General features: G+C 44.5%; 1 protein-coding gene across 1 annotated transcript in view; it reads left to right on the plus strand.

Annotated features, from left to right (window-relative positions):
- The window catches only part of LOC104522127 (fibrosin-1-like protein), a gene marked incomplete at its 3' end in the record, with an annotated part of 75,871 nt that extends 65,630 nt beyond the window's left edge, over positions 1–10,241 (plus strand). The window contains exons 3-4 of the mRNA XM_029084088.1: positions 8,040–8,430; positions 9,988–10,241. Coding sequence (XP_028939921.1) covers positions 8,040–8,430; positions 9,988–10,241 — 645 coding nt within the window. The remainder of the gene's footprint in view (positions 1–8,039; positions 8,431–9,987) is intronic.
- Between the last annotated feature and the right edge of the window lie 3,994 nt (positions 10,242–14,235).

The following is a 14,235-nucleotide window of genomic DNA, read 5'->3' on the forward strand; positions in this document are numbered from 1 at the left end:
TATTCCAAGGCAGAGAAGGAGTTTCTGTGACCCTGGGTACGCTTGGCTGGTCAGGGTAATCATCTGTTCCCAGCAGAGATGATCTGGTGTTTGAGAATGTTCTTTCTTGCCTTTTCTGGTTTTGGTTAGTGAATGTGCTTTCTCAGCCAGCCGTTGGCTTAACTTGTCCGGGCTGGAAGGTCTGAAAGGTCATTCGCACTCCTCTGGAACAGTCTCACTCTCTCATTTTTCTTTAAATGATTCTTTGGGAGTTTGGAGTTCTCTGATGTCATTTAAAAAAAAAAAAAGTCAAAACCTTCATAAGACTGTGCAGATGAAACAAAATTGTTGTCTTAGCCCACACAGGGTATTATGCAGCCTGGCAGATCCCTTCCTTGTAGCAATAAGAAAAGGATTTGGCATTTAACCTCTTGAAATTAAACCAGAGTGTGAACTTCAATAGTTCAATCTTATCAGGGCTTTGCTAGAATAACAAATTGTGAAAAAATGTAATCATGTCTCCAATGTGACCTTGGCAGATCTGTCTCTGTGATGTGAGAGAGATTAGGTAACTCTAAGCAGATGTCTGTTTATTTTGAAAATAGTAGTTATAAAATCTTTTTTTTCCCCAGTTTGTTTGCACTGCCTGTGAAAGACATGACAGAGAGAATTGTGGTCTACACGGAGCTCTCCCTAACAAGCTGCTCTATTATGCCGAGCAGTAATTGCTCTTGGAGGTTTGAGTTATTGATCTATTGGTGGGGGTTCAATTTCAGCATAAAGACCTGTGTTCATGATTTAATTGGAGTGATTAATAACTCACTCGCAGGCTAGATGGGAATCGATATGGGTTTCAAACAGCAATAGTACATTTTCTCCTGTAATGTAGTAGTTGATGGTTTATTATTTGCCCTTTTTGGCTAATTAAAATCATAAGATTCCTTGGTATATAGCAGTTTTGTCTGTTTAAAAGCTTACATCTGGAGTTGAGTATTTGTGCTTGCTGGCTCTCATGTTAGTGTCTTTCTAATAGCTTATTTACCTTTTTGCTTGTCTGTCGCTCAGATGAGGTGTACAGTATGCCATCACACTTTAAAAAAACAAAACAGAAGAAGACAAAACCACCTTTATAAGTAACTATAAGAAGCTTTAGTAACGTTTTGTGGCCAGGGCAATAGCGTGGCTGCTGCGTCACTGGTTTTTAGGCATCCAGCATCTGCTCAGGAGCAGCGCTGAAGAGATTTAACCCTGCAGCGTTTGATCCACCATTATAGCCCTAGATTAAAAACCTGTATGAAACTTTCAATCTCATTACAACGCCAGCATCCACAGTAGGTGCTTTAGCTGCAAATCCAGTTCCAGCTTTGCATTGAAATGTTGCCAGAAGCAGCGTTGCTAGGAAAATGCAGTGTGACTGACTTTGGGGGGATTTGAATGGTGATCCTTCTTCTTTATGCTCTGGCCCCAATCCTTGTGTTTGGCACCCATTTTCATTCAGCTCCTGCAGCTTTGGAGTGTCGTCATGCATGCTTACAGCTAACATGCCTGGATAGAGCATGGAAAGCTCCCAAATCTCTAGGAATAAAACATCCCATTAAAGAACCATAAAGCAGCAAATCAGCATCAAGTCCGTAGGTCTTAATGCTGTTACTCTCAGTTTCTAGGGAAGGGGGTGAAATCCTTCTGTGCTGCAAGCTTTCACAACAAAGGCTCTTATCTACATAGCTGGCTAAGGAGAACATTTAGCGTAGTGGGTTTGGATCTTCTGTTTGATTTGCAGAGTCCAATAAGCTTTCTAGTGGGAGTGCAGATTCTTATATGGCAAATTAGTCCTGATGATAATAGACCTTTTCTTTTTGATTAACATTCATGGGCATCTTGGTATATACGTGAGCCACAAACTGAAAACACTGATCTGGGTGGAAGTGCTTTAGTTTAAAATAAATGTTTCTTTGGGAATTCTCTCCTACTGGTCCTGAAAGTACCAGAGTAAATGTAAATTTGCCATGCTCGAGTTTTCAATGGGGTGAGGAACTGTAAGTGTACTGAGAGTGTAAGGAACTGGGCTGGAGTGGTGGGTGCAGAGCCCTGGAGATGGCCAGGGCATCCTGAAGCCCTTGGCTGTGTCAGCATCGCTGGGGTGGTGGTACCCGATACACAGACAGAGCTGGTGCTGGGGAGTGCCCACGGGACGTGGCCACGCGGGTGTCGGAGCAGAGAGGAGTGCTCTCTGCTCAGGTGTGCTCCTAACGTGAACATCGTGGAGCATGGCAGCCCTTCACTCTCGGGAGTCACTAGCTTTGTGTTAAAATGTGAGGTGCTTTCCTTGTCATGACATTATGAAAATGACTTGAAGATATTTTACTTTTAAACTTGAGCACTTCAGAAAGGAGCGGGGGGAAGACACCCTTGGAAGTTAATTCTGAGGACCAAGCTGACAGCTTTTTGCCACTGTTGCTTTCTTCTAGGTTGAAAAGCTGAAGGCTTGTTACAGCCCCAGCGTACAGCAATCTAGCAGGTTAAATGACTTGGGCAACACAGTTTATTAAAACTGGCAAGTGCTCGCTCCAGTTCTCTTCCTGATAGTCAGGGCTGTCTGGGAGAGTAATTGATAGTGGCAGCTGTTGGGAGGGTGTTTCAGATTGCGGCGAGACGATTTGACTTGACAGACAGCTCTGTACAAATGAACTGAGTGATAGGGGCCGAATCCAGACCGGGTTGTGGAAGGAGGTTCTCGCTGGAAGCTGCGCTGGGTCGCGGGGGACGGGCTGGGGGAGCTGCCGGGAACAAAGACCGGCTCCCGCAGGCAGGCAGGCGGCTGCGCTGGGCAGCGCGGGTTCAAAGCCAGGCATGAGGGTTTGTGCTTAGACCTGGCTTACCTTCCCCTCTGAGAAACACTGCAATTATTTGTGGACAATCAACCAGAGACCTATGGTGTTCTGAAGAACCCATGTCACGGAAGGACATTTTTTGACACGACCCAACGTGCAGTGCATCACTGTCATGATAGAGATTTGTCCTTTTCTTCACAATAATGTTAAAAATGGTTCACAGTTACATACCATGGAGCCTTCCAGACAGTGGTTTTATATGCAAATCACAAGTCTTTATTCCTTATCTTAATCTGATTTGCATTAAAATGGGTAGAAGAACTTGGTGCCCCATATGTTGTATAGCTTCTGTGTTGTAGCTCTGCTTGCCTTACCTTTGCAGACCAAGCTAATCGTGGAATCCCTTAAATAGTGCTGCCTTCCTAAAGCATAATGAAAAAGCCATCCATATAAAAGCAAAAGCCAGCTGAGGATAAAGAATTAGCACTTAAATATTGATTTTCACTTGTAACCACTCTACCAGTGTCAGCAATATCATTGCCAATGCAAAATGCTTTATTCTGTTTTGTGCTTACATATGTTGCATATCCACAATACATTATGCAGCACTTTAAAAGCTCAATTTATTTAAAAAAAATCCCCCCCAAAACACCCACATTTGCTGAAGTTCATTGAATACTCTCCTTTAGTTATTTCTTTGTTCTGGCCTACTGCTGTAAAATCATGCTCTTCTGTACTCATTCTCCATGCTGATGGTTCAAAACTTATCACTGGGACTCATCAGCAAACTCTGAAATACTCAGCTTCTTGCCACATGTCCCTGTAAATCCTGCCCTGATGCTTTTGCAGCGTTCCTTGCTGGAATTATAATATGGAGCAGGGTTCAGCATAGCCAGCCTGGCTTATGTCTGTTTTCAAGGATGTGTACAGGGTGGATAGATAGGTTGCAGATGGTGGTGGTTGTGTTTCTTGGGAAATTGCCATTGGTAAAGATGTCATTGATGGATGTAGGAGAGGAATTTCTTTCTCACATCACCCCATCACCCTTGCTGTTTAAATACAAAGAGGGAGACTGCAGAAAGACGGCTGAATGACTCCACTTTTCTTTTTTTCAAGAGACAAAGGAAAGGCGTGCAAGCAAGATTAGATTATTTCCAATCACTTTGTACGTGTGTTGACAGTCCCCTTTCAGCAGCAACCAGCAGCTTGCAAAGAGCAAGAGGCAGGGCTGGAACTGCTGTTGCCCTAAGTACTGTTTGTATAACACAGTAACTACTTATTGGAGTTCTCAAAGCAGCCTTTACATGTTTAATCCCTTGCACTTGAGCTACTCTTAATCAGCTTGAAAGCAAATTCCTGTAACAGAAAGGTTTAATTTGTGTCTGGGACTCTCTGTATTGTATTTAGCCTGCAACGCTGTGTAGTTACACACTGGCAAGCATGTCACCCTGTGCAGCCCTGGGGATGGGCAGTGCATGTTGATTCCAGTCACAGATTTTGAATTCACTGAAGTTTCATATTGGATCCATGCTGATGGTCTTTCAGGTTCAGGTAACTCCTTCTCAAACACGCTTTTTGCAGCAAATTCAACTGTAGTTGTCTTTGGGGTTTCCCTTAAAGTTCGGCTCTTGTTTCTAGAGATTCACAGCAGCAGTAGCAAAAGCTCTCTGTGCTTTTAAAAGTTGTCAGAAGTTTTCATCTTTACCAGGTTAAATTGGAATGGGATGTAGCCCAGGACACAGGGAGGTTGAAGTTTTGCAACACTCCATATGACAAATTAGTCAATCAAGGAGGCAAGAATTACTAATCCCAGGTTGTTGTTATTTTTCTTGTTAGAGCAGTTTCACCCCTTTCTTCCCTGTCTCTCGCACTTAGTCATCGTTCATCCCCATGAGATCAAGGCATGTTTCACTGTCTGTTCGCTTAAGAAAACCTCTCAATGGGAGAGGTCCAAAGTGTTTGGTTAGAAAATAAACAAAGTTGGCATGCTGAAAAGGGGTAGTGCTCTGCATGGTGGAGAATGGCAGATGTGATCCAGCCTTCCCATAGCATGGCTGAAACATGAATCATTGCAAATGTCAGATTGCCTGTGAAGGGACGAGCTGAACTGACATGCGTTCAGGTTTAATTAAGGTTGAATTATTGGAGCTGACTGTCAAGTCTTAGGCAAATTGGCTCAGCCTGTTATCATTAAGCATGAAAATTACTCTAGGACTTGGTAAAAATAAACACATTTTTGCCTCTAGAACATTGTGGTGTGGTCTGGTGGGTCTGTGCCTTTTTGTCAGGGCAGTTGTGCTCAGCTCCATGGGTCTGTCTGCTCAGAAGGGCCAGATTAGGAGCTGAAGTACAGAAATTTCTGAAGGGATCTCTATAAAACCTGATCCAGCTTGCACAAAACAGAATATTCAGTTTCTTTTCTTGGGATATTTCCACATGTGACCAGCAGCCAGCCTGGTTGATTGGAAGGAACTTGGGCATACAAGAATGCAGTTCCCTTAGGAGGGACATTTGAGCAGTCTACAGAGAAAGTACAGAGCTTGAGATCCCAATCAGAATGGGCAACATCTGTCATTAAAATCATTAAAATTAGTATTTTCATTGTTGGAGAGAATGAAACATGAAAACATTTCAGTAGTGCAACCTGAGAGATACAAGTTGGCAGCAGAAATTAGTTAGTCATGTATCCCTAGTACTAACTAATTTGACCAGACTGGCTGGTCAGTTCAGTCAGCAAGGGAGCATGAGCTTTCACTTTGAGAAAATTACAAATGAGAACTAATGCTGAAACCACAGGGAATCAATAGTTGTACATAAAACTGGTCAAACAGCTGCTTTTAATGCAGGACTTCATTGATTTGTTTTGGATCTAATTGACTTTTTACTCAACTAACTTTTGTGGTGCCAGTGTGTTTTGAATATACACCATTAGTCTACATTGCCTATAATTACACGATACGAAGTTTAACTCTGTAGGAGGAGGCCTGTTGGATGGAAAGAGCTAATAAGCTCTCAGGAAACCCATGGTCAGGAATGAAACCCAATTGCTTTTAGTGGGTAGCTCCTGAACAACAGTGAGATCTACAGCTGTGAATACACTTCCTCCAGAATGCATGGTGTGGGGAGCCCTGGCTTGACTAGTCACTAACAATTTTTCAATTGTTAGTAATAAAATATGAGGGAAATTTACAAACATAGGTGGTGTTATAAAAAACAATGATACACTAGAGCTAAGAGAATATGATTTTAGAAATAAATTCTTTGTCACTCTAAATAACAATGGAACTGAGTCTAGTTGCATCTCAAAACCATGGTACCTGTGATGCAGGAACTCATATTTGAAAAGAAATTCACTGAAATGAGAGTTGGCCTTATGTTGGTTGTAGGGGATGACTTAGGACCTCCAGACATTGTGTCAAACCTGCAAAGATCTATAAGGTGCTGGAAAGTGCCAGGTTGACCATACTTGCTGCCAGCCAAAGCACTGGTGTTTGGAAGGGCTTCTGTTCCTGTTATTTGTGGGTTTGAGGCCACAAGTCATCAGACATCTTCAGCTGATAAATATAGTTCATGTGTTTCATTCATTCTCTTTTCACATTCTGAATTCATGTGTATGTAGTGATTGATTGATTGATTGATTGATTGACGCAGGAGATGGTGCGATGGTGAGAGTGCAAGCAGAGTGCTCCTCAAGGAAGGGAGGTGCCATCACAACATGAGCATTTTCTGTGCAGAAAGTGAGCTGGGGTGCTACAGGCTCCGCTTCATCACTGTCCTCCTCTCATCTCATGCTGCCATGGTGGTGCTTAAGTCATCAAAGCTGCAGCAGTGAGGACTCTGGCCTTGCATCGGCTGCGTTCACGAACGCCTGGTTAGAGCGTCTGCGTGGCCAGAATTAGCTCACAGTGTGTGTTGTGTGTTATTTCCACACCTCCTACATCAGGAACTGGCTCAGTCCTTTGATGAGACGGGAAAATTACAAAGGTGGAATTTGTTCGTGAGGGTGTTGAAGCATGTTAATGAGTGTAGGTAGCATCTCTTGGATTCCTGCAAGCCAGCTAAACACAAACATCCCCCAGCATATTCTGGTGGATAATAAAAGCACGTATCCTAAAAGTCAGTTAGAAGGGCCGTGCGTGCACGGTGGGGTGTGTGCATGTGAAACACTCGGACAACATTAGTTCATGCAACCTATGAACAGCTTTTCTTGTAATTGTGGGTATGTGTGTGCTCAAGGATTCACAGATTATGTCAAAAAGGGAGTTACAGTGGCAGCTGAATCATGTTCATGTTGGTCCTTTCAGTTGTCTTTGACCTTTTGGATGCTGCTTGATCTGAAATATCTCCACTTTCCTCCCTTTTCCCATTTTCTTTCCCAGCCTTTTAACCCCTTTGGGCTGCTTTGTTTAGCTTAATTTTGAAAAAAGGAAGCATTTGGCATCACAGAAGGAGTAGTTCCATATGGAATTCTCACCAGAGGTGGATTTTGCAAGGTCAAAGCATTCCTGACGATTTTGACATGCCATGCCTACAGGTGTGTGCAATCCTTAGGGTGAGCAGGACTACACTTGGGTGCTCACTGCACTTCTGACTGGATTTCTCCAGCCTTCTCTGTTCTGTTCATCCACACAAGTGTGTGGCCAGGAACAGCAAAGTCACAGCTTCGCTGCAGAACTGTCCCATCCTCCACTACCTGAAGATCCCAGGTAGCCTCTTCCCTGGAAGCCAGGTAGGGTTGTCATTAACAGTTAGTGATTGGGTCACTGTGTGTTGTAGCTGGAGTTGAGCCTACATGCAATGGAGATTACCTTGAAGGAGCATTGAGAAAATGAAATGTCCTAGTGATCAAGCTTGTGTTCATGAGTTCATGATCAGCCTTAAGACTTGCATTGAGCAGGAAATACTGTAGCAGTAACTTGAGATGCGTTCTCACTCCTACTGTACGTAACCTTGGGACTCCGTAAGAAGTCACAGAGCTCTATGTTCTTTGTAGTATGCATTCTTTTAATGACAGCTAAGTCTCTTACACACGTGCTAATAAGTACTACAGACTGGGCAGTCAAGGACAGACCCACAAACACACATCCATCTTGTAGCAGCAGCGCTCCCACGATGCTCCCACGAGCTGAAACGTGACGTGTGTTTTCTCAGGCATATGTTCTACCAAGCAGAGAAACAAACACAGACCTTTCAACATGCGCTTTGCTCTTTTTCTCATTGCTCCATAAGGTCCCACCTTGAATGACAAGCCAGAAGCGAAAGCAGCCAATGTCCCAAAGGTGTCTGGGCTAGAGCGGAGCCGGGAACTGAGCACCGACGTGCCCTTCGCCCTGCCTATCCCCAGCCCCCAGCCGGTAGCTGCTGTTGTGACTTCTACTTCCTCAGCGCCCACGTCAAGCGCCAGAGCAAGCCCACTGTTGAAGAAGGAGCCAGTGATTTCAGCACCAGCACCACCAAGGCTTACGCCTCAGCCGCAGCCTCGGCCACAGTCACAACCTCAACCTCGGCCGCAGTCGCAGCCTCAGTTAATACCTGAGCTTCGGACCCAGCCTCCGAGTCACATCCCTCCACCTCTCAATTACCATCACCAGGTGGCCCACAACGGACTCAATAATATCAGGTATGGGAAAGGGACACTCGTGTCATCTTTGTGCTACTGCCAGGACAAAGCTTGTTTCAAGAAGGATAGAAATTGCTGGGGGTGAGACAAGAGCACTCTTACTATCTGGATAAGATGCTTCGTGTTTTGGTTATTGGACTTCCTGTGCTGACTCCACTTGCTGGAATTTCCAGCAGTGGTGGATAGCTGCGTTTGAAACATGGTGATAAATGCTCCCTTTCTGGGAGAAAGGCATGTGTAACTGTGGGGTGAGTTGGTTTAGGTCTAGTTTCTAGTGGAGTTTAGCACTGTCTTGTCTGAGTTGGCCAGCTCTTGCCTTAGAAATTTAAGGTGACTGGAGTTTGAGTAATTCCCTTCTTTCATATTCTGAAAGACTTCCATTGAAGTAGAACTTGTGTTCATGGTTATCACAGTTGTTGGTTCACCAGCATCAGAAGAGGGATATCTATATCAGAAAACGCCGTGTCCCTTAGAACACGACTCCCTGTGTGCTGAGAAATCAGCTTCAATCTGACATGGTCAGATGTAGCAGGAGGCTTAGCTTCACTGTGGAAATTGCCTCCATCCAGGAAGTAGGATGGATGAAAATGATACAGAAAAAGAGTTTCTAGAGAGAAGAGTTTAGTCAGCCAACCTGTGTAGTCTTTCTGCTGGTACAGAAAACACGCCTTGCCTCCTGAACCAGAACTAGGCTAGTTAAACAAGATGAGAAGACAGATTTTAAACATAATATTTGGCTGCATAAGGATCAAAACATGAATACAGAGAGCTGCCATTACTGTGTGTTTCACAGTATCCTGCATACTAAAGCTCTCTTATGGTTTTACCCTGTAAATGCCACCTTAGTATAAATGATTGATAATATTTCAAACCATTCAAGATATCTCAGAGGTTTAGATTGCAACAAATATTGGTACTGTGGAAATTATGCTAAATAACAACTGCAACGATACTGCCTTTCACCCTACAAAACTTATATCACTTGCAGTGGAATAATAATAATAGAAAAATATTCAAAATACAGAATTATTATGAGAAAAAAAATAAAATACAGAATTATTATGAGAATAATTTATGAACATGACATGTATTTGCATACTTGTGTGAATATAACTACACCGCACATGCAGCAGATACAACCTGGTCCCAAAGTCACTCACACTACACAACTCTCTGCACCAAAAAAAGGAATTAGGGTAATTGTGTCGTATGATGATGCACATGGCCACTGCAGTGTCATCAGGTGCAAAATCCAGCTGCCTCTATGGCCTTCATCGGTATCTCCTAGATAGCTCTGAGAGTTGTGACTTGCTCAAGAACCAGAGGAAACGTCACTCCAGAGAGCCCAAGCCCTGTCCTGCCCTGTTGGAGAAGTTCTTTACGATTCATTACTGTCTCCTCTACCATAAGAAAAACAAAACCATAAGCTTGGGGATGTGAGTGTTACATAGGGGTGTTGTTTCTGGTAGGGTATTTCTTGTACTGTTTCAGTCTTGTAACACACTCTCTCTCTCTCTGTCTCTCTCCCCCCCTTCCCCCATCTTTTTCTCTCTGCAGCCGGAGCAGCAGTGCTAGCAGTGCAACAAGCATCAGCCTCCCGAAACACCTTCCCCTCTCTCCCCAGATTCCTCCGCACCATTCCTCCGGCCCGGCTCTGCCCCTCTCCATCTCTAATCTTGCTACCTCGCACTTCTCTCTCAGATCGCAGACCCAACACCAGCACCATCCGGCCATGTTCGCCACCCCACCCACGCTGCCACCTCCACCAGCGTTACCTACCAACAGCCTCGTGATACCAGGTCACCCTGCGGGTAGGTTCCCTTCTTCTTCCAGGGCTGATCTGCTGTGCATGCACTGGAGGGTGTTCGGAGATGGGCTGGCTGGTGGGCAGGTAAAATAAAGTGACGCAGACCCCTCCACAGGCAGTGTGTGCTGGAACTGTGAGAGTGCTCGTGAAACAGGTAGGAGACCTGGATGTGCTTTACCAGATGAGAGATTGTAGAGACAGCACTGTAGCTTCCTGTAAGAAGTCTTTGAAACAAATTTTTCCAACAAAAAAAAATCTTTTCAGGGCACGAGTTGTCCAGTGTGACGTACACAGGCATCAGACATTTTTTAGATTAACAAAGGATTGATGTACTGTTTGCCATTCTCCCCTTCTTTCTCCCCACTCAAATGAAAGCTGCTGCTGTTAGAACTGACCTGAAAAAAATGTTTCTAATAATCCCAGAAGGTTGTTTTAACTGAGTGACAAGTGAGCAGCCCCACACACCTATCCACACTCTGGTCCTTCGACAAGCAGCACATCCTGCCAGCAGAGCAGGATCCTCTGCCCGCGGCAGCGCCAGTTCTCTGTGTGCCCACGGCTGCTTGGCATTTCAGTCTGAGGCAGAGACAGCTCAGTGGACAGGCTCTGCTGTCAGCTCTCACTGTCCTTGCATCCTTTTAAAAAGTTTCCTTTGTTCACCCTGGAGCCCGTTCTATTGTCACTTCTGCCCTAAGTGCCCTGTTTAAAGCTTATCCATTAGCCTACAGCTGTCCCTGGAAGAGACCCTGGCAGCTGGAGACTTTCCTGCAACTTTCACTTGCTGGGGCCTCCTTTTGATCTGGCACTTGACTCCACAACTAACTCAGCAGGGATTAAACAGGAGAAGCATTTTGCAAAAAAAACGCACCCTCTGTTTCCTCTGAAGCCAGCTAAAGGAATAAGGAGAGGGCAGATTTGCTGCAGAAAAATCTGATGGTGTTGCGTCCCCTTTTTTTCTTCCAGGAGCTAAATAATGTTCCCTTATTTATAACTACTTCTTTAAATGAAAGAAAAATGTGAATTGCTCCAAAGTGAGCTCTCAGAACGATGACAGACAAAAGTGCTGTGGGTTCCTAGCCAGAAGCAGGACCACATAGGCCAAAGCTGCCAGCTTTCACAGGCTCTGGCACCATCTAGAATTTCAGCCGCATGGCTGGGAAGATGTTGGCAGCACTATGGGAGACCTATTCATTGCTTCCGCTGTTTAAGGCAAAGGACTACTGTGATGGAGACTTTGAAAGTATTGAGAAAGGAAATAGCAATGCACTCACTAAAAGCATGATATTACAGTCACTGAAAGCAAGTATGTTTTCACCATCAACTTCAGGAGGTGCAAGATCAAGTGACCTATTCACATTCAGCAGCTTGCCAGGAAACGGTAACAGTCTTGCTCCTACTAAAAGGATTTCTCCTGCAATTTAAGCAGGAGAAGCCTAAGTTAGTGGAGGGAAAGGTCTGGGCGCCTAACCCTGCAGACAGTGAAATGCCTCTTGTCTGCATTACATGAAATGCCTGTAAACTGGCACATCATAAAATCAATACAGAGTGCTGCATAGCCAGGAGCTTCTGTGGTCATTCACATAAAAGTTTCTTAAAAGCAAACAGCATTACTGAGCAGTCCCGAAGAGCTCGGATCCAGCCGGCGCTAGCAGCATAGTCCTTGCTGTGCCACTCGAGTGCATGTGTGCTCTCAGTAGAAGCACCAGCTTAGGAAAGCCATCAGGAGGGTGTGGCCCTTTGAAGTCTCCTTTTTGTCATCTTTTTCTCCCCCCGTTTTGCAGGGAAATGTGTTCTTCCTTTAAATTCACTTTGGCACACTGGCTGCTGTTGTGACAGGAAGAGAAGCAGAGCTCCTGCGTTCACTAGTGGTACAAATTCAGGTCTCTGAATAACAAGAATGCACTCCTGGTGGCATTCTTCCCTTTGAAACCTAAAGCTTATACAAGTAACTTAGGAGCAACCCTTGTGTGGGCTGCTGCCCTCTACTCAAGGGCACCAAGGCTGGCCTTGATGTAGGATACACAGAGGAAACAACAGTCTTTGAGTCATCTCTTCTGAACGTGAGGGTACCTAGCAACATGAGCAGCATTGACCTTTTTCTGCCATACCCACCTCATGTCTGCACACAGAGCAGTAGTGTTTGGGCATTCAAAGGGATGCTCGTGGGACGAGGTGTCACTGGTAGGCACAGGAACTTAGTTCTCATCCTAACGTTGCCCAGAGCCCCTCACAGATGGCAGTCCCATCCTTACTATGAAGCAGCCATTCCTCCTAGTGCCACAGCACTTCTCCAAACATCTCCAAGCCTTTTCTTTTCCTAACAAAGGCCAAAGTTGTTGTACAGGCCTATGGGCTGGAGCCAGCTGCAAATCTATCAGTCTGACTTCCAGTCTCTTAAAGAAATTGGATATCAGAGCACTTACAACTGCCAACTCCCTTTTATCTCTCCTTCCAGAAAAGTGGATTATCTTGATGCTAACAGAAGGATTCAGTTTCTTTAAGTCATGCCAGATTTAAATGCGTAAACACACACATATGAAATCATACTCATATTCTCTAAAGAGGTTAGGGTTTGGACCTAAGTGCTTTCAGCCTAGGATTTTTTTTTCTTGTTTGCTTGTTCCAAGGAGGACCCATTATAGACTTTTTTGCTCCAGTGCCTTCAGCTTCAGTATCACAAGTATTATGTACTTGCTACCTTTGTGTTAATTACTGTAAAGATTGTAGCAGTACACAGTACCTGCTCTTAGCAGCACATTTATTACTGGAAAGCAAATGACTTAGACACCCAAAATTTGCTTTCAGAAGTGACTTTCAATAGGATGTAGGCTTCTAAGTGGTAGCAGACACCTTGAAATTCCCCATCAGAGTGCCTGTTTTTAAAGATCTTAACCATGTCACTTCAGAAAGTGATTGATTTAGATATTTCTAATGTTAATCTAAAAAAATAAGTAAAAGGAATGTCTGCAGAACTTGAAGTAAAACTAAAATGCAAGTATTCTTTTGCCCCTTTATGTGCAGTGCTGTAGTTTAGATGGGGTGTTACACTAAAAAAGTTCTAAGTTCAGTAGCAAGTAGGTCAGTCAGGAAGGGGTGTATGTCATCCACAGCTGATGACACAGGCTGCTCTCAGCTCACAAAACATCTTACATGTTGGGTGCTGATTCCTGTTTGAAGTTCTTGGGCAAAATCAAAGATGGATTTAATTGATACCAGCAGATATTTATGGTATTGTCCTCAGTCATTTCTAAACATGTGCTGGAATCTTCCACTGCCCTAAACCACATTGGAATTCAATGCAAATTGGTTCTTCCAGAGGAAGATACTGAGAAGAAGCCATGTGTTGTATGGTGGAACATTTCGTTTTCTGCAGTTACTGCAACCTTCATGAGATTTTGAACCAGTTCAGTGCTTCTCCCCTTCCCACTTATTCCTCCTCCATATTTTCTCAGAGGAGAAAAGCCTGGAGGCAAGGACAAAAATTGACAATTACATCCTGTTAGAATTTGAGGAAAAGACTGCTTAGTATTTAAGATATAAAAAAAAAAACTTATTTGCAAAGATGACCTCAGTTTGTAGGATGGATGTTCCTGGTCACTGTGGACTGAGGAGGGGGAGGATGGCACAGGGATCTGTTGAAAAATGGCCATCTGAGCAGGTAGTTTGCAGCCACCCAAATCCATGGTTATCTCATTGCGCTGTAGAAGATCTTATCAAAATTTTACCTCTTAAGTACACGCGCGTTAGAGTGTAACACAGGTGTTAGGCCCACCAGCCACTCCCAGTGTGCACGCATGCTTCTGAACTGCACGCCTCCAAAGGAAGCAGGTCAGTATGACTGGTGACAGCGAGACGCTGTCCTCAGGGGTGCTCCTCAGCATCTTGCTGGTGTGGGAAGGTCCAGCTGCCAGAGCAGCCTCCGAGGTCCCTTCCCGCAGACCCCTGGGTGCCGTGGCCGTCAGGTGCCGGGGAGGAGCAGCAGGCGGTCGGAGCGGCGC

This window comes from Antrostomus carolinensis, unplaced genomic scaffold (genome assembly GCF_000700745.2).
Source record: "Antrostomus carolinensis isolate BGI_N321 unplaced genomic scaffold, ASM70074v2 scaffold14530, whole genome shotgun sequence".
Classification (NCBI taxonomy): domain Eukaryota; kingdom Metazoa; phylum Chordata; class Aves; order Caprimulgiformes; family Caprimulgidae; genus Antrostomus; species Antrostomus carolinensis.